Source organism: Populus trichocarpa, unplaced genomic scaffold (assembly GCF_000002775.5).
Source record: "Populus trichocarpa isolate Nisqually-1 unplaced genomic scaffold, P.trichocarpa_v4.1 scaffold_509, whole genome shotgun sequence".
Lineage (NCBI taxonomy): Eukaryota > Viridiplantae > Streptophyta > Magnoliopsida > Malpighiales > Salicaceae > Populus > Populus trichocarpa.
In genome coordinates, this window is record NW_026291144.1 from 99,595 (window position 1) to 123,292 (window position 23,698).

The window sequence follows — 23,698 nt, forward strand, 5'->3', positions numbered from 1 at the left end:
AGCTCCATCATTTCACAGAACATCGATGCATTATGAACTCATGAATCAAGCTCATGATGCAGTTTTGGAAAGTAAAACATTGTTTACCTTAGATCGAATATTAGAAGATGAATTAAAGAGGAGCCCTGGGACATGCATAGGCTTACTTTTGATCAAAGTTGACAAAAGTCTTGCATTTTTTCTCTCGAGCAAGCTTCAACCACCCTCACTAACTTTGTTAAGTTAATTAGACGGGGTAAGAAGTCCTTTCATTATATTGCATGTCTGCTTGTAGGATAATATCTGGAGTGGCATAGTTTTCATTTTTTTGTTTTCTTCCAGTGTCTATGGTTAATTGTCAAAGTTTTCTACCATTAAAATAAGGAATTTTAGCTAATAATTATCGGTGCAAATACTCCGCTCTGTCTTTTGCTTTATTGCCTCGATCTCTTGCTGAATCCATTGCCCTTTGTCCTAATTTATTTACTTACAATTCTGTGCAGTTATTATTTATGATCTATCATGCCTTACACACCTTGTTCGAGTGCTTGTCATTCTATTGAATCAAATGAAAGCATATACTCAGGCTCGGAAAGAAAGTTGGGAATGCTCTTTACAAGATGCTGAACAACGTTGAAAACAAACTAGATTTCAGTTTTGAAAAATAAAAAAACTGATCTAGAACCGGTGAACCAACTAAAATAAGTTGAATCAATTGACTGATTCAGTCGGCATAATAAGATTGAGTTTTTCCTTAAAGCTACAATTATAGGTAATCACGTAAAATAGTGGGGCTCGGCCACGTATCATATGCATAATCATTGGTGAACAAATTAGTTGGACCAAAAGGGTGGTGTGTTAATATAATATGCATATACAATTTTATAAACACCAAATTATTAAATTAAATGTGCTTAAGATATGATATCAAGGCTGTGATCTCTCATCTTGGGACCAAGGTCGTGCTTACACTCGGAGAAGGTGACTCAGGTGTAGGTTTTTTCGCCTAACAATTGGGTCCTTTATCGTTTGAGCTTGAGCATGGATATGATCTATAAGTTGATGAGGTGGGCCTGGCCTGGCGTATTTCTGTCTTGTAGTAGCTAGTTTTTGGGCTCTTAATCCCGCTGGAGAAGGCCCGTGGTTTAGGAGGGCACCATGGGCCAGTATCCCTTAGCCCAAATAATTTATAATATAAATGTTCATTGGTACAAAAGGTCAACGTCTAGTATTCTTTAGATCCCCAAATAAGATGGTTGATTGTCGCTGTCCAAGAAAACTGTCATCAATCCTTTTTTCTTAGAAGATTTTTAAAAGAAATTTCTTTCATTTAAAAATATATTAAAAAAATTTAAATTTTTTTATTTTTATTTTAATATCAACACATTAAAATTAATAAAAATATTAAAGAAACATCAATTTTTTTTACTCTTTCATTTTTATCGATCTGATTTATTTATTTCTTTTTTTTACTTCCTGTCTCGTGCTGCTGCTCGTTATTTAATTTTTGTTATCTTATCTCATTTAGTTTATGAATTATATACAATATTATTATGTATTTCTATTGCTTTTTTGCTTTTCAATGATTGAATCCCCCCCCCTCTAATCTACAAGGATATTCTCTTTTGCACATCAATAGTTAATATCTTTTTTTGAATTGAGCCCTGGATATATTGTCCGCATTCATGAAAAAATAATTTATTTATTTATTATCATATAACTTATTTAAATTAATAAGAACTCAATTTGTTTGTGTTATATGTTTTTTATCGTTATAATTTTGTTTGATATGGTCTCTGATAGATATATGACTGCAATTTTCTTTCCATATTTTTTCCTTAAAACAACACGTAACACTTATGAGGTTAATATCCTGTAAAATTTTAGGAGAGCATATTTACAGAATCATACCAATCATAATTTCCCGCATGCACATGTATACATTTCCTCGTGATTACTTGCCACCATAGATCCTCTAAATTCTGCCTATGGCTTTGCTAAGCAGACAAGAGCACCAACTTACATATCCTTTTCTTGCTTTACACCAAGTGTAACTGCTTGGTGAAAGCTGGTGGATATGTGAACGATGGTTCTTGAGTCTGATTCTCTCTGGCGACTGGATTTTCTCTGGCAATGGCGGTGATCATGTGATGTTGAGGTGACCTTGGCGGAGACGCGTAGAGGGCAGAGGCCTCGAGTATTTCTCGCCGAGTGTTTTCGTGCTCTTGGGACATTCTTTGTGCACGCAATGCTGTCAAGTATAATCCAGAAGCAAAGAAGACTGTTAACAATGCAAAGATTCCTGCAACAGAGAACAAGCCTTCTTTAATGATGAGGCAGTTCGGCCTTGGTCTGGACCAATTCTTCAGATGCCCTGATTCCACACCTAGCCCAATTAACAACAAGATTTCTCCAACAGCAAAGCATATCCTGTTAAAAATCGTGTTCATCAATGGTTGACATAATTAGCAAGAGTTAAGATGACTGATAATTGCAAAACTTGAAGCAAAATTGGCTGATCATACCAGGTTGTAACAAAGAAAAATCCTGCCTGCCTTGTGATGCTCTTGGCACAAGCAGAATTAGCGTCCCAAGCAACTAGAGCCTGAGGCGGTGCTTTGCTCACTGCAATTAACATGTACATATGTTCCACCACCATGGCAACTGCCAGTACTACAAATGCAATAGCAGAACACAAAAATGGTGTCCTGCCACTCCCAGTATATATACATTGAGAATCGTCATCAATTTCTTTACTATCAGAGTTCACCCATGTCACCTACAAAACCATGCCCCATGAGGTTAAATGTCAAATATCGCTCTCAAGGAATGTGCAGTGCAAAGATATCTTCATTAAGGGTTACCTGGGAACGAGTGGCTTCAGCTATAAGGCAAAGAATGAAGCAAAATAGGCCACAAGCTATGGTAAAAACCACGAGGAAGGCAGCTGTGTTGCTACCCAAATCCGTACTTCCAGGACTTGGTGCAATATCGGCATGTGTGACTGCTCTTGTTTTTGGCATGGTTGATTCCAAGATGATTGCAATTCATGCAGGTTCAAGAGGATGAAGAAGAAAATAAGAACTACATTTTCAAAATTCATTTCATAAAGAGGACAGTAGAATGCAGAATAGCTTGGAGCAAAGGTTGCTTAAAGGCCAAAGATTCTCAGGTTCTGGCCTTTAGTGTTAAGTATTCACACAAGAATATTTGGCTCTAAAAGATTTTGCTTCAAAGCTAATTAAATTCTGCTCGATAAAAATAAGGGCGTTTGCTAATTCTCCCCTTTGAGTCTTCTTTAGCCCAACGTGCATTTATCCGCTCTTCTTTTCTAGACCTTTGGCTCAAGGTGGATTTCGGTGTTCTGTTGATTTATTTATGCAGCTCATCCAGAGCCGGTGTGAAACATTTCCAGCGTCGAAAAGTTTCGAACGGCGTTAGCATTCACTTCAATCCAATGATCAGAAAATCTAATCTTAACAAATGAGGTTTTTTAGTTCGAACGGAAGGAGTAGTCCTCAAGGAACATATCAGATGCAAAATGATGCTGGCATATTGTACAGTTCATTACTATAAAGATAGGCATCCCATCAGATTCTTTGAGCTCAAGACTTTACTTAAAGGCAAGCCTGTTGATCAATCTCGGTCCAATAAAGGTTTCTTATTGTAAACATCAAAGTAGAAGAAGTATCTTGCTGGCTGGAAAAAACCACAGAAGTGGAAGGAACAGATGACAGAAGACGGTATGTAGAGAAATTTGGATGGCTGTTTCGGCCTTATAATTTGGTTAGAGTACTAGCCTTGGTCCGACCCCTGGACCAGTAAAACGGGGAAGAGTCCAGTGATTCTGAAATCACCAGAAACCGGTGAGTCAAAAGGATTGTATAATTGACTCGAAGTGGAATCTGCACGTTTTCTTTTGATTCAAATTCCTTTCATAAAAAGATGGTGCTTAATCACACTCAACTTGTCAACGTATGCACTTCCCATGGTGTTCCCCTTTATGTTGTTTTCATTTGCTCACAAACGGCAGAAATTGAATGGCCCTTCACGATTGTTCAACAAAATATCTTTTCAACAATCAACTATGAAGTGCATGTTAAAAGAGCACCTCGTCAGTACTCTCTGAGAACTTTCAGAGCCAAGAAACAACGGCTGGATAATTGCCTTGGTGCATCTTCATTTGCGTAACTCGGAAGATAAAGGAGACTTATTCCATGGGTAAGAATTTTTAATTGGAGATTCTTTCTGCACCCCGCAAATATGGCTTCTCCCTCGCACTCCACTTATTTCCAACATATTCCTTTAGTAGCTTCCCATGGATTGTTTTTTTATATATCATCAATTCATGTATAAAACTTGAAAACACTCACCAATCTTGATTGCCTAATCAGTCCCACAGTCCTCCTCCATTTCAAGTCTGCATCCTGGAGGAGATGTCTTCTGAGAAAGCCAATGTTGGTGGTGATCTCAATGCTTCCACCAGCAACAAACAAGCTATTCTTCCAAACAAAACGCCTAGCACAAGCAACTCTAATTTTGAGAAAGTACTTGCACAGAGAGCACTTTTTGGATCGAGGAATTATCGCACCAAGGGAAGAAAAATCAAGAACAATGGTGCTAACATGTTGCCGAGCAGGCTAAGCAAGGTTTCTTTGGCTGATGATTCGTCCGACTAAGGTATATATATGTACTGTACTGTTTAGATTGTAGAAATATCTACTGTAGGGATGCAGAAGCACTAGATTGTACGGTGATGTGTAGAAAAGAAAAACACAACGTATAATATCATAAGATCTCAAACATGTGTAAAGCAGGTGTTGTGGTGTACAGTAAAAAAAAAATAACAAAGGTAATTATCACAATAAGAACAAGATCAAATCACTCTAAATACATGAAACTTTAAGGAGTTCGGAAAGGCATCTAACTTGCTCTTACCAAAAGAAAGTTTTACTACGGGTATATTATCACCAGCATGGCTTGCAGTGTGAAATAAAAAAAACCAATTGGTGCAAAATTTGATGTTCAATTGTTGTAAAATTATGCAAGTACGTAAAGCATATGGGAAAGCAAGATTTTGGTTCCCCTGTGGCTCATCGAGTAAACCTGTATTTGCATATTTAACTGTTCAGATGTAACCAACTTTACCAACATAAGCAACAAAGGGAATAGGGAAACAAGGTCAAATTTATGATGTTAACACTGTCGATGAAAATAATAGCAACGATCAACCAAGAAAGTGAATCATCAAAAAACAAAATGAAAGCAGCATGCAAGGCATCTGCAATAATTAGACGAATAAACGGGGATGCAAGTTAGGCAATGGATTTGAAGGAACATGACTTCTTATTAAAAATATTCTCAACAAATGAAACATAAAAGCTTCTCCTGTCCAAATAATCAAGTTCGTAGATCCATACCTGTGCTCAAGTATTCTGAACCCAGAGACATTTGATTTCCTAATTTTCCAGCGAATAAAGTTTCATTTGGTTGTGAAGTTTGAGAATAAAACAATGATCAGAAAATACCTCAAAATCGAATCAGAAGGGATAAAAATAGAAGCCTTTTTTCATAGATGGGGCTTTTAGAAATGGGGAGATCCAAATATTTTATAACCCGTCTTGTAGGAATTCACTCTAGCACATACTCAACTTGCTTAAGAATGCCATGATTTTAAGATAAAGAAATGGAATTCTTTCGCAGGCTTGACTAATCATGAGATGTGGCTGTGGACATGCTACATCTTCAACGAATGTAAAAACCCTTCAACAATGCATAGATATTTTCACGAGAGAGAAATCAATTTTTGCAATGTAAAATTTGGAAGAATAAATGATGAACTGTTTTTAGAAACGAACACCAACAACTGTGATCTGATTGTTTCTACCAAAACTACCATCTCCAGTATCCTAATCTACAAGTATCCTAGAGTAGTGCCATTCATTTGATCTCTTCTCGTCATTGGACAATCTGTTGCATCATGTCCAAAATGCCCACAGCAAGGACCAGAATGATGCCTTCTTTTTCTAGAAATATCAACTCCAACTCTGGGCTGTCTATCTTTTAGCTTTGCTAGAGTGATTGCATCATCAGGATTCTCAATAGTAAAGTTACCTATTCCACCAGAATCTTCTACCTCTGGTAAAATCAGGGAGTCTGGTGGGCAGTTGTATGCACTTTCACCGTGTGTCTGTGTAGGAAGGTCCCTAATATGTGATAATACCATGGAAATTTGCTCGCAAGCAACATCAAGGCGTTCCTCTGTTTCAACCGATTCTGCCATAAGTGTAGAAGCCATGGATTCCAGTAACTGGATTTTCTCAGAATGCATCCTTGAAGTGGAAGATGAACTAACACACTGCCATCGAGTGGGTAGATAGTTGTCTGGTATTTGGAAACAGTTATTGGTTGACAGAACACGAAGAACATGTCTGCAGAGGATGCCTGAATATTCAAACCAACTGCAGCTACAGCTGATATTCCCTTGACAAGAATCCCAAATGACTTTGCAGCCACCACTAATCTGAGTATGGTGTCTGACTTGAAAACAATACTCATCTACTGGAAAAGATGCATACTGTGGAGCTAACACGAGCTCTTCCTGGAATTTACCAAAGGCATATGGAGTAAGAACAGAAGCTGCATGTGATTCAATGGGTGAACCTGTTTTCAGGTAAACTTTATGAAGCTTTTGTGTTAACTCTGGCTTGAAATCAACAATATCAGCCAGCTGCAAAGGCGATAATAGACAAGTTAGGCTATTGAAATTAATAAAAGGAAAGGAAACAGAAGATAATGTACTCACTTCATCTACAAAATAATCTAGCCGAGACTGTGCACTCAAAAATCGCTGAATGAAAGCAGTAATTGAGCCAGACTGACATACATCCATCGTTCCTCCAAAGAAGTAATTCCTCAAAAATGATAATGCCCAAAATGAACGAAATGCATATAAACTAGTTATGTGCTTATTTGCATGAAGCTCATATTTCTCAACCATTTCACTCCATCCTTCCTCAAAATCTTGTACGGATTCCAGATTGTAGAGTCGGAGAAACTCAGCTTTCCAGTCATCATAACATGATCCAAGCAGTATAGAAAACCAATCTGAGAACTTTGAAATGATGTGCCATATGCAAAAGGCATGTTTAGTGTCAGGCATTTCAATAGCAATAGCCTCTTTCAACCACATGTTCTGGTCAGTTATTATGGTTTGGGGAGCCTTTCCATTCATGAAGTTCACAAATGCCTACATAAACATCAGGAATATTAGGTACAGCTAAAAACCAAGAAACAATCAGAACTTCATGAGAGAAAGGGCGGAAAGAACACCGTGATTATAAGGACAGCATGATGGCAGAGTCATCTGTAATTGATCATGAATATAGCCCACAGAGGATCTCATCAAAATCTAATAGGTAATGCATCAAAATGCAATGGGAGTTGGAACAGACATTCCTAAAAAAAATCACATGAGAATTCTTTCTCTTGTCTTTAAAGCTTTATTTGGCATCTCAGTCAAAAGTAAGCTCTACATTGGAAGGTAAGCCAAGATGAAAAAGCTTATGATTCTGAGATATCCACTTGGCTCTCATGTGACAAGCTAGTAACTGGGCTATAAAAAAAAATGGCCATCCTCAGATCAACAGATACATACCTTCAATGCCCAAGAAAAAGATTCCATATTTTCTTCACGCAGAAGTACACAACTGAAAAAACAAGTCATCCCATGATTATCTACTCCAACCCAAATGCCTAACCACATGTCATAGGCATCCAAATGGTGGGTTGTGTCAAAAACCACTGCATCACCGAATGCCTCGTATAATCGAACAGATGAAGCATAAGACCATGCAATATGCTCTAGCCTGTTGTTGCAATCAATTTTGAAATCATATTTGAAGTTGTGATCTTCATCTTTCAGTTTCTTGCACATTGCAATAAGATCAATCGCATCATTGTCTTGATTAACATTTCTGAAAGACAGTAGTAGGTTTCTCACATCTATTTCTGTATATGGCAAGCATCCCAGCTTCACACCTTTCTCTAGCTCCATTAATCGTAACATCTGTCGCACCGACATTCCAGCTTTTGCAAAAATGCAAATGCGACTCTTGTCATCTGGAGACATGGTACAAGAGGCAGGAAGGAGGTGCGCTTCATTCAATTTGAACATTTCATGGTTGTGGATATTGCTAAAGCCCGTAACACGCCATTCAGGGACATCAAAATCTGCCCGCTTCACAATACGCATAAATGCTTGGCAGCCACAACGTGTTGACTTGCGATTCCTTTGCATCTTTCCATCTTCAGATAGTTTCATCTGTGGATAGCCACCACGATGGCAGGTGAAATCCCTTCTCGTGACTCCTCGACCAACTCCATCCTTTCCACGAGTACGGTGACGCCTGATTGAAAAGCCACATTGCTTTGCAAAACTGCAATAAAATTCATAAGCAGCATCTTGGGATGCAAACCTTTGGCCAATGAAAGGGACAAGGTTTACTGAAGTCTGTCGTAACAATATCGCGTCTTCAGGTGTTTCTTCCGTGGTGCCCTTGTCATCTTGAGATATATCTGTCCCATCCTCAGAAGACCCCATCACCATATTTGTTCCCTCTGACATTCCTAACCAATTTTTACAATCAGACCTGCGAGCAACTGTTGGTAAACTTAAAATCCAGCCACTTAATTAGACATATGAAACAACTCGCACTTATTATCTTTTTTTCTTTTTACATTTTAACTAAGATTTCACACAACCCAGAATTCGCAACGGCAGGCAGTTCACATTATATCACTCGTCAAATTAAGCTGTTTAGATTTCATATTTTCACGAACCCTTGTTGGTTCCACTGCAATATTTCCTAGTAAGTGCATTCATTAGCGCATCATAGCCTATCTACAAACAATTAATGCATAAGCACTGATACAAATGCGGGCACATAGTTTTTATGAGACATTGCTATTCCTTGAAGACAAAAGTGGAAAAGAACGACAGTTAAAATAGATCAAAGCCCTTTTTTAGAGCTCAGAATTATGGATGAATCTCATAACATTCAAAAATTCATATTCGATCCCAGCAAAAACGTTTCTCCAAAAGTCCTCAATAAAATCACAGCCAACCCGCCTTGATTAATTAAATAAAGCAAGTAAAAAAAACAATACTGTGATGTACAGAAATCAAATAAAAGTAGATGTGTATACATACCGGGGTTTGGATTTAGTAGTATTTTAACGGTCAATAACGAACCTGGAATTCAAAAGAAAGGCAAAGGTACCTGAAAGTGGCGGGTGATTAAACGGAAGGGGAGCAGAGCGCATCCCATGGAGAACGATAACTATTCACAGGGGAGATTGCTATTGTGCGCCGTGATGATACATGGTATTGTCCAACGCCACATCATGATTTCTGGCCGTTGGATCGAAACGTTTGGGTTTTGATTTTGTCATGTAGGGTAGGGATTGGTAGGGCCCTCCCTCGTTTGCTGAGATTTGCGCAAGAAATCAACTCAAGCAATCAGAGGCTTGCACTGTGTTTTTGACCTGTGGGTTTCGCTTTTCATAACCCAGGTGGGTGGCGTACGTTAGACTGGACCATGATTGAAGTGTTTGGGCTTCAAATGTTGGAATTCGTTAGATCCACGGGCGAGCCGGTATTTGAATTGATAACAATGGATCGATGGCCACCCAAATAAAGTATTATGGGTCTGTTTAGCCTTTTTCGCTCCCTCTTTTGTAAAATTAATGAAAAGTATATATCCATTATTATTATTTTTTTTTTTTGGATTGATAACAATGGATCGATGGCCAACCAACTTACCGAATTGTTTCATTTATTATTTTGATATGTTGATATTAAAAAAATTATTTTAATATATTTCAAAATAAAAATATTTATTATAATTCTAAACACGATCTCAGCTTAAAGAAGAATACGCAATTGATAATTGGAAACTTGATCTATACGGCTTAAGATTTTGGAAGTATGTACCTGGAAAAAATGGAAGTAATGAAATAGGTATTTACCAATATTACCCTTATGGATTGGGGATGCCTGCTTGCGTGGGTATAGATATTTCCTTTTTCTTTGATTTGTTTTTCAAAATAAATTAGATTCCTTACTTCTAAGTTGTGTTTGGTATAAGGAGGGAAATTTAAATAATAAAATGTTAAAAAGTAATTTAGTGATTAATTTAATGGTAACTATTATCCGTCCTTGATAATTTCTCTTAGGGATAAATTTTAACCTCCATTGACCACTTGTAAAACACAGCTGAAGTTATATAATCTCAAGAAAAAAGAAAAAAAAAAAAAAGAAATTTCCATGAATATAGTCCGAACATGGGTGGTCCACGGAGTCATGGGTATTATAGTCTTGATGTAGGAAATAATAGTCCAAAGAAACTTGGTATCTGATTGGTGACAACAACACAGACCTTGGGAAACTTTAAAATCGCAACCTTCCAAGCGAAATAGCCCATGACCAAGCGTGGGGAAACTGTAATTATGCGCGTTAACGTGACGGAATCTGTGTTTGTTTTTACAATACAGCTGTATTTTTAAAAAAACTTTAAATTTTTTTTAATTCAAATTTGTTTTTGTTTTTACATGCTAATATTAAAGGTAAATTTTAAAAATAATAATAAAATATTATTTTAATATATTTTCAATAAAAAAGATATTTTAAAAACCAATCTCAAAAAAGCCCTGCTGCAAAGGATAAAAATATTTACATACAATTTGAAAGCCAACTGATTTAATGTGTCACCCAAATTGGATGGTCTGACTTTATCGACAAGATGTAAATTAATAGTCTCAAAAAATGTTCATTTTTCTTGGGTACATATTGTTTTTGCATTAAAACTGTATTTGAAATTATTTAAAAATATATTTGATTTAAAAATATTAAATTGATGTTTTTTAGTATTTTCTAATGATTTTGATATATTAATATAAAAAATAAAAATAAAAACTGAAAAAAATTATTTTAATATATTTTTAAATGAAAAACTCTTTTAAAAAATACTTTGTTTCATAATACAAAATACATACTTGGGTTTTTTTAAAAAAAATATCATGTTGTGGGCTTTTCTCTTCGGAGACAAAAAAATGTTTAACGAGAATTAAATGTTTTTATTGTTATATTTTTATATAGTTCTTATAGATTAATTATTCTTTTTTTTTCATACAACCTCATAAAAAATTATGAAGATGTAATTTTATATTTTATTTTTGTTTGAGACTTGTTTTTAATTATGATAAGTTTTTGTTTAAAAAAATATTCAATTAGTAAAAAATGTTTTGTTAAAAAAATAAAGCAATAAAAAAAGGGTAGTTTTGCTTTCAAAAATGTTTTTTTCCACTCCTTAATCTAAGCTATTTATATTTTTTATAAAATTGATTTTTATTAAGAAAATGTCTGTATGAATAAAAGATATTTCTGGTCAAGATAAAAAATATATATAAACAAGGAATGAGGACTTCAACTTAAGAAAATACATTTACTCTTTCAAGATTAAAATTTTCGCAAACATTTATTTTAATTATCGTAAAAGCTTTGAAAATTACCCCGCAGTATCGTGCATGCGTAAAATCTAAAATCTAGTTTAATATCGGAATTGTTCTGAATGATTCAATAATAATAAACCCTTGTGTCATTTTTTAATGTAGACTATCGCAGCAAGGAAGGGTCAAACCTCAGTCAACGCACATGAGCCGTGTAGATGCAATTTCTCAAATCAACAGCCGAATTTAGATTATCAGACGACTTTGGTCTTGATAAATAGCTGCTTTTGCTTGTTTTAATCACTAATACATGGGACCAGTCCCAGACATATTTTCGTTTATTGAACGTCGTGACTGGAAAAAATTTCATTGTTTTGCTTTATTCCAAACAGTTACTGTGCAGCCCCAAATCAGGGGTGTTTGTCTCAGCGTTTCAAAGTGTTTTTGGATGTGTATATATATATTATTTTTTTGTTTTAATTTGTTGATATTAGAAATAAATTTTAAAAATATATATTATTTTAATATATTTTTAAATAAAAAATTATTTAGTATGCAACAGTTTAGATTAATACCATTTGCGCCATAAATATCATGGAAATGCAATAGAAGAGAGCCACGTCTTCAATGAAGCTCCCTAGTTATGTAAGGATCCGGATGAATGTGCTCCTTTTTCACAAGCTACCGTCAAGGAAATTACATCGACGCTGTGCTAACTCGTTCCCGCTGATTAAGGAATAGATTGTTGGCCCACGGCTGGGAAGCACATTTGTTGCAGCTGATTCTGAAACAAGCACCGCAGTTGACATGGGGGTAGTGGTTAGCACCAAAGATTTTATTTTTTTGGGTGCTGGGTTTTTAAATTGATAAAAACGTAAAAATAAATCTAGTTCACAGTTGAGACAAGATGGATTCAAATTACAGAGAAAAGGCCGACACTTTGTTTTTCCAATCAGTTTTGCTTTGGAAAAAAAAAATATTTTCAAATGAAAAATACTTTAAAAAACAACCGCTACAACACTCCAAAACATTCTCGTAATAGTTTTTATTCATCCTCTTAAACTCGTATGTCTGTCTTTTTTTTACTTAAGATGCTAAGAGTAAATTTGGACAGTGTTTAGAGGTACGATAGATTTTGTTTTTTAAAGTGTTTTTTTTAATATATTAAAATATTTTTTTTATTTTTAAAATCAGCAAATCAAAATAATTCTAAAAAAATAAAAAATATATATATATATAATTAAATTAAAAAATTGAATTTTAATCAACAATCTCAAGACCTCTATAAATTGATAAAAAAAAAAAAAAAAAACAGCGCAAAATACCCTCTCTTTTTTTCGTTTGGCATGATGAGTAATGGCTACGAGCACCAACTAAATAACAGTAATTTCATAATACAGTGGGCACACGTGCTTGTCGATTTGTTCAGTTAAAAAAAAAAAAAAAAAAACTTACCATTAACTACTGAAAGTGTTGATGGGTAATTAGGCACGTTAATCTTGCAATCCCGCTATCTTTACTCTTTATTTGCTCTCATACTCGAGCCTGAACTTGTTAATATTATTAATCCTCCCGCATAGTTTCATGCTCATTTTAACATTCCTTTCGTTTGTGTGTGGTTTGTGTTGTCCAAAAACTCAACAATTAAAAAATATATCTTTAGTTTATAATCACGTAAACATATGAAAAATATAAAAATCTATAAATCTGAATACATTCAAACTTTTATTTGATTTTAGATCAAAGTCTTTACATACATACTAACAAAATAAAATATATATATTTAAATTAAAAATAATATGGGTACTTACCTGTTAAATCACTTTAAAATTGATCACATTTTATTGTTGTATTTGATTATTAATTATTTATCGTTTAGACTTTATTGCTCATGACTTAGTGTAAAAAAACTTAATTTATAAGTTTTTTAAAATTCTAACAACATCACCTTGTTCAATTGCATTCATAAAAAAGACAAACAAACTCAAATAAATTATACTTAATATCTCTTTACAAATACCAAATCTAAGCTTTATGATATAGAGAAAGAGTAGAAAACAAGTCTAAGAAAAACCAGCAACAATTCACTAATTCAAGACACATGTTTATAGGACTTATAAACCAGATATTAATATTCATTATTCATGAATATTCATAATTTATGAATATTTATTAATTACTCGTGAATATTAATAAAAAATGAATGAATGTTCATAATCCATGAATTACTCATAATTCATGAAACATGTTCATGAATACATTTATTCTTGTCATATAATTAATATTCATGTACTAAGATATTTTAGGGATTAAAAATAAATTACCGTTCAAATAAGAACGACTCAATAGTAGAAAACATTTTCTATTAACTAAATTCAAACTCAAACTCATGAGCCAACAGTCTCATAGCCTAATCCACAAAATTATTTTGGGTTTGAAAATTTTTGTTATTCATAGATTGATCGAGAACAATTTCTTATTTATCTTTAATTAATTTTTTAAAAATATATAAAAATTTAATAATTAAGTATTCATGTTAAATCATAAAATACAACGTGATTTTAACCTTAAATATAAATACAAATAAACCTCATAAAATAATAATTTGATCTGAAAACATCCACTACAGGTTTTATAAATCAATTCAATCAGTTTAAACACCTGTGAAAATTTTATAATAGCAAGATTAAGTATTTCTCGTTTTGAATTTTAAATATTCGGCCGATATCTCTACTTTTTTTTTTCACGTTCAAGGAAGGAGATTTCGAACTTCATTTCATGTTCAAAAGAAAAAAACAAATATTAAATCTTTCCACCTCAACAAGAAACGGACAAACTCTAGTTATGAACAAATATTGGAAAATAATTATCTCTTTCATTGTATCCGAAATGGCAATACAGAAAATAAACCAACATGTGAACCGACACATCCCTCAAAAAAATGTCACGAGGTAAATATACGAGCAACATACGATAATTCACCCCCCCTTGATGGATCTGGAGCCCCCTATTGCAGATCCGTCTTCCAGTACTTGACTTTTCGAAACCTTGTTGGCGTCCCCTCTCAGTGCATACTTTTTCTCTACACCAATATTCCCCGAATGGCACGTGTTTTAAGGAGCCACTTCTCTATTGATCACTGGAATACTTTACTTATCCTGTACATCTGGTTATAACTTTATCATAGCCTTCAAATGATGAGTCACTCAAACTGAGTTGCCCGTTTAGAAATTTGAAATCACTCCCTCCCCGAAAAAAAGAGACGTTATAACTTTCTTTTTTATTTTTTTAACCATTCAAATAATAACAACAGCAATAATAATAATAATAATTATTGTTTTTTTTTTTTATAAAAAAAATAACATAAGCTAATGCTATTGAAGTTCTCTGTCCATTTATTGCATTTGAACTACACACACCACCGATGAGAAAGACACAACCTTTCACTCTCCCAGTCTCCCATTAATCTCTGCAAAATCATTCGTGACTTCTCTCTCTCACTGAAACCCTACACTCTCAGGAGATTTACTTGCTTTTGAAGAAGGGAACAGAAGGGTGCAAGGACTTTTAGCTGATATACATCATCACTCCCTCGTTGCTTTCATGTAAAGTTTTTTTTTTTTTTTCAAGTTTCAAACTCTGGAGACCCTTTTAGATATAATTGGATTGGGTCAGGAATATTTTTTAAGATAATAAGTGAAAATAATCTCTGGGTTTTGTTTGGTTAATCTAAAGTCTTAATCTTTATAGCATCTTTTGTTATAATTAGATTGAATTAGGAGATTATAGACTATGTGTTGAACATAACCAGTGAAAGTGTTTCGTGGGTTCTATTTATTTAGCTGAAAGTCCTAATCTTTGATACGATGATATGTTTTTGCTGAGAAAATTGCAGCTCATTGAAATTTGAATCTAAGCTAGAACAGTGTACCATTTGCTTGAAATATCTGGGTCTTAGTTCAGAAACATAGGTTTATATAAATGGACTGTTATGGATAATTATAACCAAATATGAATTTTAGTTTTAAGATTTAGTAATTTTATTGCTATATGAATGAGCTTCCTTAATCTTAATTTTATTTCTCACTTGTTTAATGAGTTTTACTTTTTCCTATGATTTGAAGTGTCCATATGAAAGTGTAAATTATTCGTGGAAAGCATTAAGGAATGCAATTTAGTTGGGGATTAAACCATGTTTCAATCTCATCAAATTGCAGGTGTAGCCTTCTATTTTTTTCCACTTATAGATGCTGAAGAGGGATTGATCTTTTTGTATTAAGAAAATGGGAATTGAGAAAGAAGGTTCTAAAAGTGGAGGATACGTGGGTGGTTTTTTTCAGTTGTTTGATTGGACTGCAAAATCTAGGAAAAAGTTGTTTTCAAGCAAGTCAGATTTACCAGGTATAAGTTTCTCTTTCCTTACATCCTACATCTTCATGTATAGATTAGTCTCTTCTATGGTTGGTTATGGATTTGCCAATGACTCGGCTTCATCTGACTCTTTGTAGAACGTTCAAAACAAGGAAAGAGAAGTGATGGGAGCTTGCCAATGACTCGGCTTCATCTGGTGGGCTTTGGACTTAAAGGCCATTTGTTAATCTTTTGTTGTTTATCTTGCTATTCGATTTTTTGAGATGATGATGTATCTAATAGTTGTAATTACATTTGCAGATGGATGATGATGAAAATGGAGCAGAGTCGGGTATTAGAGGGGGCAGTGATTATAGCTGTGCTTCATCGGTAACTGATGATGATGGATATGGAGCTAGGGCCCCTGGGGTAGTAGCCAGGCTCATGGGATTGGACTCCATGCCAACATCTAATTTATCAGAGCCCAATTCTACACCTTCTTTTGACACTCAATCTCTTCGAGATGCTTCTCGTGGCAGTAGAAATTTTGATTACTACCAGGATCATCAAATCGCATACTCAGGAAATCTGCTTGACAAGGAGGATCGCCCTCCTAGAAACTTCGAGGAGTCTAAGTCTCATAAGGTCCTGAGCAGGCCTATTGAAAAGTTTCAAACTGAAATCCTGCCTCCTAAGTCGGCCAAATCGATTCCAATTACCCACCATAAACTTTTATCTCCAATCAAGAGTCCTGGTTTCATTCCGAACAAAACTGCTGCTCACATAATGGAAGCAGCTGCAAAAATTATTGAGCCGGGTCCCCAAGCAGCAGCCAAACCCAAAATGCCTGCTGTTGGGTCTTCTTCAGTACCACTGAAAGTTCGGGATCTTAAAGAAAAACTGGAGGTTGCTCAGAAAATGCCTCTGGCTGGGTCCTCTTCAGCAGCCTTGAGAACTCGAGAACCAAAAGAGAAAGTGGAAGTTTCTCATAAAACTTTGAGACTTGCAGAAACTTCTCGAAGACCAGTTGAGTCAAATGCTGCCAAGCATCTAAAGGGGCAGTCTTTGAACAAAAGCTGGAATGGATCAGATGATACATCTTGCAGGGCTTTTTCTGAGACTGATGAAGGTTCTTCTAGCTCAAAGACTAAGGGAAAGTCTATCTCACTTGCAATCCAAGCAAAGGTCAATGTTCAGAGAAGAGAAGGTTTGAATTCAAGTAGCCGTCAAGGCTGTGTAGGCCAGAAAGAACTGAGAGAGGTTTCATCAAGCCAGTCCTTCAAGTGCCAACCTAATGTCCAAAAGAGTTTGCAAAAAAGATCTCCAGTACAGAATACATCTGGTGTGCTTAGGCAGAATAACCAGAAACAAAATTGCATAATGGATAAAGACAAATTGCCTTCAAAGCCCTTGGTTTCCAAACTGCAGGGTAAAAGAGTTCTGTCTGGGAATCCTCCTGTGAGGCACAAAACTTCTGGTAAGCCTTTTGGCTCCAAAAATGGATCTAGGAAGCTGGACTTGGATTTGAGAGAAGGCGAGAAGGGGAATTCTAACTATAGTATGGCGAATAATCCCAGGAAGAAGCGATCAATTGATGGAAATTTGCATGTTGAGAAAAACCAGGTTGTTGATAACAAGCTGATTGACAGAAATCGGAAGGCTGTTGAACCTACTCCAGTTATTGACAGGCCCTTTAGTTGGGCAGAAGAAAGCAAAAGGAAAGGCATGGATGTTGTCTCGTTTACATTCACAGCCCCCTTGACACGGTCTATGCCTGGTTCAGAAACACCTACTCAGGCTGTACAGAAAAATAGTGGTTCTTGTATGGATAATTGTAGCAAGAGATTGTTGCTTGACACAGATAGTATGAAGCTATCTTCAGTGGGATATAATGTGATTGGAGGGGATGCTTTGAGTTCTCTTTTGGAACAAAAGTTAAGGGAATTGACTAAAGGTGTCGAGTCCTCTAGTTCTATATCCACTTTTAGTTCAGGCGGCGCTGCACCAAGGTTACATGATAACAAGGATCAAAGTTTCTCGTGCATAGATAAATCAGATAGCTGCTATGATTCTCCCTCGGCCTTATTCTTCACTGATCCTGCAGCTCTCAGATTGAAACAAACTTTTCAGGTGCACATTTCTGAATTTCCTATAAAAAGAAAGTCCAACATTACCAGTTATGTGTGTGTGTAAAAGTTTAATGAAGATATCTTGCTAGGCACAAGAAATTTTGTTTAGTTTTCAGTATATGATAAAAATGGTTTTAGGTGCGTATTTTAAATGCCGCTGCTATGAATCTCAAAATGAGAAAATTCTACAGATATTGCTTTCTTGAAGTAGTGTGTGCCAAGAGCCAGCTAGTTTACCTCAATCCTCCTTGTGTGGCATGTAACGTGTAAGACCGTGATAAGGTGTCGGATGTCTAGCTATCTTTACTAGGGCCAGCCTGGTGTTCATTTCATAGTACTGCTTATGTGATTCGAATTTCACATATTTCTGTTTTCCTTTCTCATGCTATGTATTTCTCTTTTGCTGGCTTCTTATGCTTTCCATTTTCAGTCTGGAGAGGAGCTCAGTTCCAAATTCATGCTTATGGTTTATCATTCTGCATTTATTGCGTGTTTTTTAACTTATAAAAGACCAAAACTGTATTTCAGTAACTCACAGTGCATTATTAGGGGGTCATGTAACCTTCTTATAAAAAGTTAACATAGGAGTCACTCATGCCGCGAAGTTAGCATTTTAGATTTTGTGGAGCCCCCCTCTTCTCGTTATTAATCTGGTTGGTAAACGTAGTTTCAAAGGTTAATATTGCCAACATTAGCACTATTTCATGTGCGGGTAGTTGATGCAACTTTTGCATATCAGGGAGTTGATGAGATGGACTGTAGCAGCAAATCAAATGATTCCAGACAGCTGCTTGATTGTAGACGTCCTAGTCCAGTCTCTGTTCTTGAACATTCTTTTTCAACTGAAAGTAGCAGCTCTTTGGACAGTATGGATAGTTGCAGCACAGAAGGTAAGGGCAGTGCATTTCTCAATCTTTAATTACATGTACTTTTATTTTTTAGTCGTTCAGAATTTCATAAGGGTACCAGTTGATGCCAACAAGGCTAAAATGATTGCAATATAATTTCAGGGAACAAGCATTGTTCATCCATTCAAACCCAGGAAGTTCTTAGTTTGAGCTCTACAAAGAGGGTTCATTTTGTAGATGCTGACATGGAGTTATCAGATTCTGCTTCTTCAACATCAACTGGAACGGTGGCTAGAAAACATTCAATCATGTTAGCTGTGACAGGCCTTGTGAGATCAAAAAAGTGGGAAGTACAATATGTGGAGAAGATACTATGCAATATCGAATCGATGTTTCAGGACTTGGCATTAGGTCGGGCTTCCGAGATCATAAACCCTCATCTCTTCCATCAGCTGGAAAGGAAAAAAATTATGCTTGAAAGTGATGATGTTGATGCTAGGCTAGAGCGGAAAGTATTATTTGATTGTGCAAGCGAATGCTTGGATTTGAGATGCAGACGATATGTTGGTGGTGGATACAAAGCATGGGTGAAAGGGACAACAATGGTGAGAAGAAAGGAATGGCTAGCTGAAGATATGTACAAGGAGATCTCTGAATGGAGCAGGATGGGGGATTGTATGGTGGATGAACTTGTAGAAAAGGACATGAGCAGTCAGTATGGAAGGTGGCTGGACTTTGAAGTAGATGCATATGCACTTGGAGTGGAGTTTGAAAGCCAAATATTTAATTCATTGGTTAATGAAGTTGTTGCTGATATCTTGCGGTTTTGATGCCAATAGCAGGGAGATAATATTCAGTGCAGAGAGATTGGGGAAATTGTATGGTGGCTGTGCTTGTGCTTCGTTAGAAGTGTACAAGGGAGATCCCCAAGTGTGTTTTTCTTGGGATGTTCATAAGATTCTTAATTATTTGCTTCATTTATTGGCTTGTGAATCGATGAGAGTGTTCATAACTTGTAGATCGAGGATTGGAGGAGCCAGCTTATGAATGTTCAGACTATAATACATAAAATGTGAACTCTGGTTCAACTGAGACCATCACTTGAGCTCCATTTTATAAAACCAATTCTCTTATTCCACTGATCAGTCTATGAAGTTTTTCTGCTACAAAACAAGTGCATGAACTTTCTAAAGTCTTCTAATTAAGCATCTAGTTTCGTATTTTATCAATGAAATGCGTATCTCAGGAAACGCTCGTTCTGTGGAGGTATAAAGCGGGTACTTGCTAATCCTTGAGAAAACTCAAGAGATGTTGAAGCATTTATGGATAAGAAAAAACAAACCAGCTAACATGGCTTCATTGCAAACCAAATAATTCTTCATCTTTGCTTCAAAAGATTTGTTATGGACTTATACATGTAAGAGATGAAAATCCAATCACATTAATTATCATTAAATTAATTATAATGAAAAGTAAAGCATCCAAATGACATTAAAAAGTGTGAAACCATGTGGCCATCTCTGCCCTTCCTTTGCAACTTGCAGCCAGCATAATAGGTCATAAAACATTCCCCATGCCAATCTTCATGACACAGATGACCCAAATTCTCAGGGGACTGCCTCGCCATGGCCGTGATGTTAGTAACCAGCGTTTTGTACCTTGCAAACTCATAGATTATTAACCCACGCACTCTCAGGCTCCCTCAAATCAAGCACAAGCAAATATACAAGTTTCCTTCTCGAACCTATGTAATACTCGATTGTTTAGAGATCATGCACAATCATTTTTCTTATCAAATACTTTGAGAGCGAAGGTTAAAAACCCTTAGAACGTTTAATGCGTTGCTCCTTCTGATAACTGAAAATGATATGCAATAAATGGTAGGATTTAAATCTTCAATGCCTATAGAGCAGGATGGAAAGGACAGTCGATTATTATCCCAGACCAATGCCTTCCATTTGGTGGGATTCTAGTCGGACAGTGAACACACTCTAAAGTCTTTACTGTTGTGTTGGTGTTCACACCTGTTGTCTAATAAAGGAATAATGTTTTTTTTAAACAAGTTCGAGAAAGTAAAGCTTAAAAACAATCAACTTCAAGCTTTCTTTCGCATTTCATCTTATCTATCTACAAGGGTCACGGTTTAACTGCTACAAGATTGTGCAAGACATTTGAATTTTTACACTATTTATCAGTTGGACAACATGAACTACCACAAGTGTCGGTCTAGTGGTTGCTTGACAAAGCATGATGTGATAAAAGGTAAGTGGCGTAGAAAAGCTCATTCCAGGAGTCTGGAACACCGGGAAGACACCAATGGCTGCAATCTTGGATAATCCCAGGAATTCTTTGATGGACATTAGGTTTCCGGTAAACCGAAGGATGCCCATCTTTTCTGTACCCTGTCATTCTGGTAATGTTGAGGTAAAAAACTGGCGTCTTCATCTCTGATATAACAGATTCGAGAATCTTCATCATCAATGGATATGGTTTAAGTAGAGTGTCGTTTGTTACAGGCTGCCTCTCTTCATGACAATGCCCACCTGAATCCCATTTCCCTTTCCTGCCATGCCACAAAAAGAAAATTCGATAAGCCTGATATGGAAAAATCAGAATTAGCAGTGTTACCATGTAAGATCACTTGATCAACTAATGTACAAGATTTGTGAAACCAAGGGTGGTAGCAGGAATAATTTGCAGTTGTATTTTCTTGTTTACCTGAAGTGAGAAGCTGAGTATCCACCGAAGAAGACCCTGGTATGGCTTCTGTTGATGTTAGAATCAACCCATTTTGCCCATGTCCATAAAGCTTTCTTATAAGCTTCATTTACTTCTAGCCTGTTATAGACTTTCCTGCCTTCTTGGAAGTAATTTTTGCTGGAATAAAAAATGACAAGATATTAGCATATTAATTTTCAATGGTAAAGGTAATAAAATGTTGATTATTATGATGAATATAGAGGGTTTAGGGTTAGGAATTTGCTTATAAATCATGCGAAATCTTGAAATTAATGGAGAGCTTACCCTCTGTATGTTTTCTGGTGCGTCCACCAGTGACCGGTGTTGAAGATGATTATATCAGCATCATGGTAATTGAAAGAAGGGGTTTGGATCATGTCAAGCCTGAGTCTTTCTCTTCGATTTCCACGCCTGTCTGAGCTTCGCCATTCTTGAACAAGGAATGGCGATTTTACAAAGTCTATTGAGCAATTATGATCCTGCATCATAGGAAGAGCACAGTCAGATGTTTAACTCTGCAACTTCAAAACTTCTTTCGACTTTCTACAGCATTTTATAGAAGTCGAAAAACACAGTAGGAGGGATTTGTGGTTTGATGATTGTAAGCCAGAGTAAAGAGTAGTGGTGAGGATAAGCCCATGGTTTTGCAGATGCAATATTGCAGGCTTTGCATCTTAAATTAACCCACCAGAACATGCAGATTTGGACACGGTTCCAATGAAGTGTGCTGACATTTCCAGTTATAATAAACACTTAGAGATAGATTTGCTTACTAGTAGATCCTGTAATGACCTGATTACCGTGTGCTAATGATAAACCCCATTATTCAGATGTGTTACCTTAATCACTAACAAAAGAGATTGTGCATAGAGGAGGTCTCTGGCAATCAGAAATGGATGAATTAATTACAGGAGCCATTGTGAGCAATGCATGGAGAACCTAACAGGACTGAAGGGACATGAATGATAGTAGTACAACCAACAGCAATTAACTGATAGAATTAACAAAACTAGATTTTCTTTAACTCACTACGAAGTTGAAAGAGTAGAAGCCTCTAGCCCTGAACTCTCGCCGACCCTCAATTTCAAAGATTCTGCTCTTATTCTCCACTGATTCTCTCAATGCACATACCAAAGATTGCCACATATTCCTATTCAACGAGTCCCCCACAAACACCATTCTCTTCCCTCTCAACATTCGCAACATCTGTCTCCCATCAAACCTGCACAATCCAACAAACCCACAATAATAACAGAGAAAGAATCCTCACATACAGAAAAGCACAACTCATGTGAAAATTAAAAGAAACCAAGTGAATCTGTCTTTAGACCTTGGAATGTGGCATCCATGAGGTTTCCATCGATATCGAAGATAGTCCAAGTCAGGCCTTCCGTTATTGAAACAGTTGAAGGCATCATCTAAAAAAGGGCAAGACCCAGGTTGGTAAATAGGATCAGAATCATCAAGAACCCAATTCCCATTAAATATATCGCAAGAACTAAGGCCTGCAATAACATCATCAATTTCTTCTTCTTTTCTTGGATTCATGCGAGTTCTCTCCATTGCAGTAACAGAAGAGAGTGTGCAGTTATCGGTTGAGTCAGAGACTAAACATGCTCTTGAAGATGTGATTGAAGAGAATGGAGAAATATAGTTTGCTGCAAAAAGAATGCTAGAAGCAAGAGAAGATGCAGTTAAAAAAGACGGCAATTGGTTGGTTAGTGATGTAGAGGAGAAGAAGAATAACGAAAGAAGGAGAAGGGCAATGGCTAAACGGTGGGTTCTTGATCTTGGTAAAGGGAAAGATAGGGTTCTTGAGATGTTAATGGAAGTGGTGAAAAGGTTCTTGAAAGGTGCCATGGAAGTGTTAACGAGAAAGAGTTGAAGGGAGGGAGTCCCCGTCCGGTTTGTTTATATCATGGTTGATTTTAGTTGTTTCTGTGCATTTTTACCGATTGTGTGTAACAGAAAAAAGATTTGGCGGGAAGGGTAGTTTGTACTTTTTCTAAGGGGCTCGTTGGGGTTGCTCTTTATATCCAATTTTATGCTTTTTATGATTATATGAAAAGCTCATTCAAATAAAATTAATTTAAAAAGAAACTAAAATACAACTATAAACAACTGCATTGTGGATTGTGCTCTATG

General features: G+C 36.0%; 4 protein-coding genes and 1 long non-coding RNA gene across 9 annotated transcripts; 2 read left to right on the forward strand and 3 right to left on the reverse strand.

Annotated features, from left to right (window-relative positions):
* Nucleotides 1-1,875: 1,875 nt before the first annotated feature.
* Nucleotides 1,876-3,209, reverse strand: LOC7483897 (uncharacterized). The gene is made up of 3 exons (XM_024607594.2): nt 2,844-3,209; nt 2,505-2,758; nt 1,876-2,409 (listed from the first exon to the last, which is right to left on the reverse strand). The coding sequence occupies exons 1-3, from the start codon at nt 3,000-3,002 to the stop codon at nt 2,019-2,021; spliced, it is 804 nt and encodes a 267-aa protein (XP_024463362.1). The 5' UTR covers nt 3,003-3,209; the 3' UTR covers nt 1,876-2,018.
* A 604-nt stretch (nt 3,210-3,813) lies between these two features.
* LOC18101482 (uncharacterized) lies at nt 3,814-4,792 on the forward strand. The gene is made up of 2 exons (XR_002983448.2): nt 3,814-4,200; nt 4,374-4,792. It is a non-coding gene; the product is annotated as an uncharacterized LOC18101482 (long non-coding RNA).
* Nucleotides 4,793-5,732: 940 nt separating this feature from the next.
* On the reverse strand, nt 5,733-9,590 carry LOC7485918 (protein FAR1-RELATED SEQUENCE 11). 5 transcript variants are annotated; one of them, XM_024607589.2, is made up of 4 exons: nt 9,261-9,590; nt 7,637-8,607; nt 6,785-7,228; nt 5,733-6,709 (listed from the first exon to the last, which is right to left on the reverse strand). In XM_024607589.2, exons 1-4 carry the CDS (start codon nt 9,301-9,303, stop codon nt 5,894-5,896), a joined length of 2,274 nt encoding a protein of 757 aa, XP_024463357.2. In that variant the 5' UTR covers nt 9,304-9,590; the 3' UTR covers nt 5,733-5,893. The 5 variants fall into 5 exon arrangements, with proteins under 5 accessions (XP_024463357.2, XP_024463356.2, XP_024463359.2 ...); XM_024607588.2 differs by having other exon boundaries at nt 7,637-8,640; XM_024607591.2 differs by having other exon boundaries at nt 7,637-8,630; nt 9,261-9,589.
* Nucleotides 9,591-14,869: 5,279 nt separating this feature from the next.
* LOC7483896 (uncharacterized) lies at nt 14,870-19,959 on the forward strand. The gene is made up of 6 exons (XM_002312308.4): nt 14,870-15,092; nt 15,705-15,888; nt 15,996-16,054; nt 16,159-17,967; nt 18,706-18,856; nt 18,977-19,959. Exons 2-6 carry the CDS (start codon nt 15,771-15,773, stop codon nt 19,642-19,644), a joined length of 2,805 nt encoding a protein of 934 aa, XP_002312344.4. The 5' UTR covers nt 14,870-15,092; nt 15,705-15,770; the 3' UTR covers nt 19,645-19,959.
* Nucleotides 19,960-20,750: 791 nt separating this feature from the next.
* On the reverse strand, nt 20,751-23,477 carry LOC7471123 (protein trichome birefringence-like 4). Its single transcript, XM_002311366.4, has 5 exons — nt 22,884-23,477; nt 22,583-22,775; nt 21,839-22,032; nt 21,533-21,691; nt 20,751-21,377 (listed from the first exon to the last, which is right to left on the reverse strand). The coding sequence occupies exons 1-5, from the start codon at nt 23,411-23,413 to the stop codon at nt 21,041-21,043; spliced, it is 1,413 nt and encodes a 470-aa protein (XP_002311402.3). The 5' UTR covers nt 23,414-23,477; the 3' UTR covers nt 20,751-21,040.
* Nucleotides 23,478-23,698: the final 221 nt, after the last annotated feature.

What these genes read in the sequence shown, in the direction of transcription:
- LOC7471123 (XM_002311366.4), bottom strand. Translation starts at nt 23,413, where the DNA reads ATGGCACCTTTCAAGAACCTTTTCACCACTTCCATTAACATCTCAAGA. An exon ending in CATGGATGCCACATTCCAAG is followed by an intron (nt 22,776 to 22,883) that starts GTCTAAAGACAG and finishes TGGATTGTGCAG; the next exon opens with GTTTGATGGGAGACAGATGT. An exon ending in TACTCAGCTTCTCACTTCAG is followed by an intron (nt 21,378 to 21,532) that starts GTAAACAAGAAA and finishes GTGGCATGGCAG; the next exon opens with GAAAGGGAAATGGGATTCAG.
- LOC7485918 (XM_024607588.2), bottom strand. Translation starts at nt 9,303, where the DNA reads ATGCGCTCTGCTCCCCTTCCGTTTAATCACCCGCCACTTTCAG. An exon ending in TAATCACCCGCCACTTTCAG is followed by an intron (nt 8,641 to 9,260) that starts GTACCTTTGCCT and finishes GTTTACCAACAG; the next exon opens with TTGCTCGCAGGTCTGATTGT. An exon ending in TAGATTATTTTGTAGATGAA is followed by an intron (nt 6,710 to 6,784) that starts GTGAGTACATTA and finishes TCGCCTTTGCAG; the next exon opens with CTGGCTGATATTGTTGATTT.
- LOC7483897 (XM_024607594.2), bottom strand. Translation starts at nt 3,002, where the DNA reads ATGCCAAAAACAAGAGCAGTCACACATGCCGATATTGCACCAAGTCCT. An exon ending in CTGAAGCCACTCGTTCCCAG is followed by an intron (nt 2,759 to 2,843) that starts GTAACCCTTAAT and finishes ATGGTTTTGTAG; the next exon opens with GTGACATGGGTGAACTCTGA. An exon ending in TTTTTCTTTGTTACAACCTG is followed by an intron (nt 2,410 to 2,504) that starts GTATGATCAGCC and finishes GATTTTTAACAG; the next exon opens with GATATGCTTTGCTGTTGGAG.
- LOC7483896 (XM_002312308.4), top strand. Translation starts at nt 15,771, where the DNA reads ATGGGAATTGAGAAAGAAGGTTCTAAAAGTGGAGGATACGTGGGTGGT. An exon ending in AAGCAAGTCAGATTTACCAG is followed by an intron (nt 15,889 to 15,995) that starts GTATAAGTTTCT and finishes GACTCTTTGTAG; the next exon opens with AACGTTCAAAACAAGGAAAG. An exon ending in GGATAGTTGCAGCACAGAAG is followed by an intron (nt 18,857 to 18,976) that starts GTAAGGGCAGTG and finishes ATATAATTTCAG; the next exon opens with GGAACAAGCATTGTTCATCC.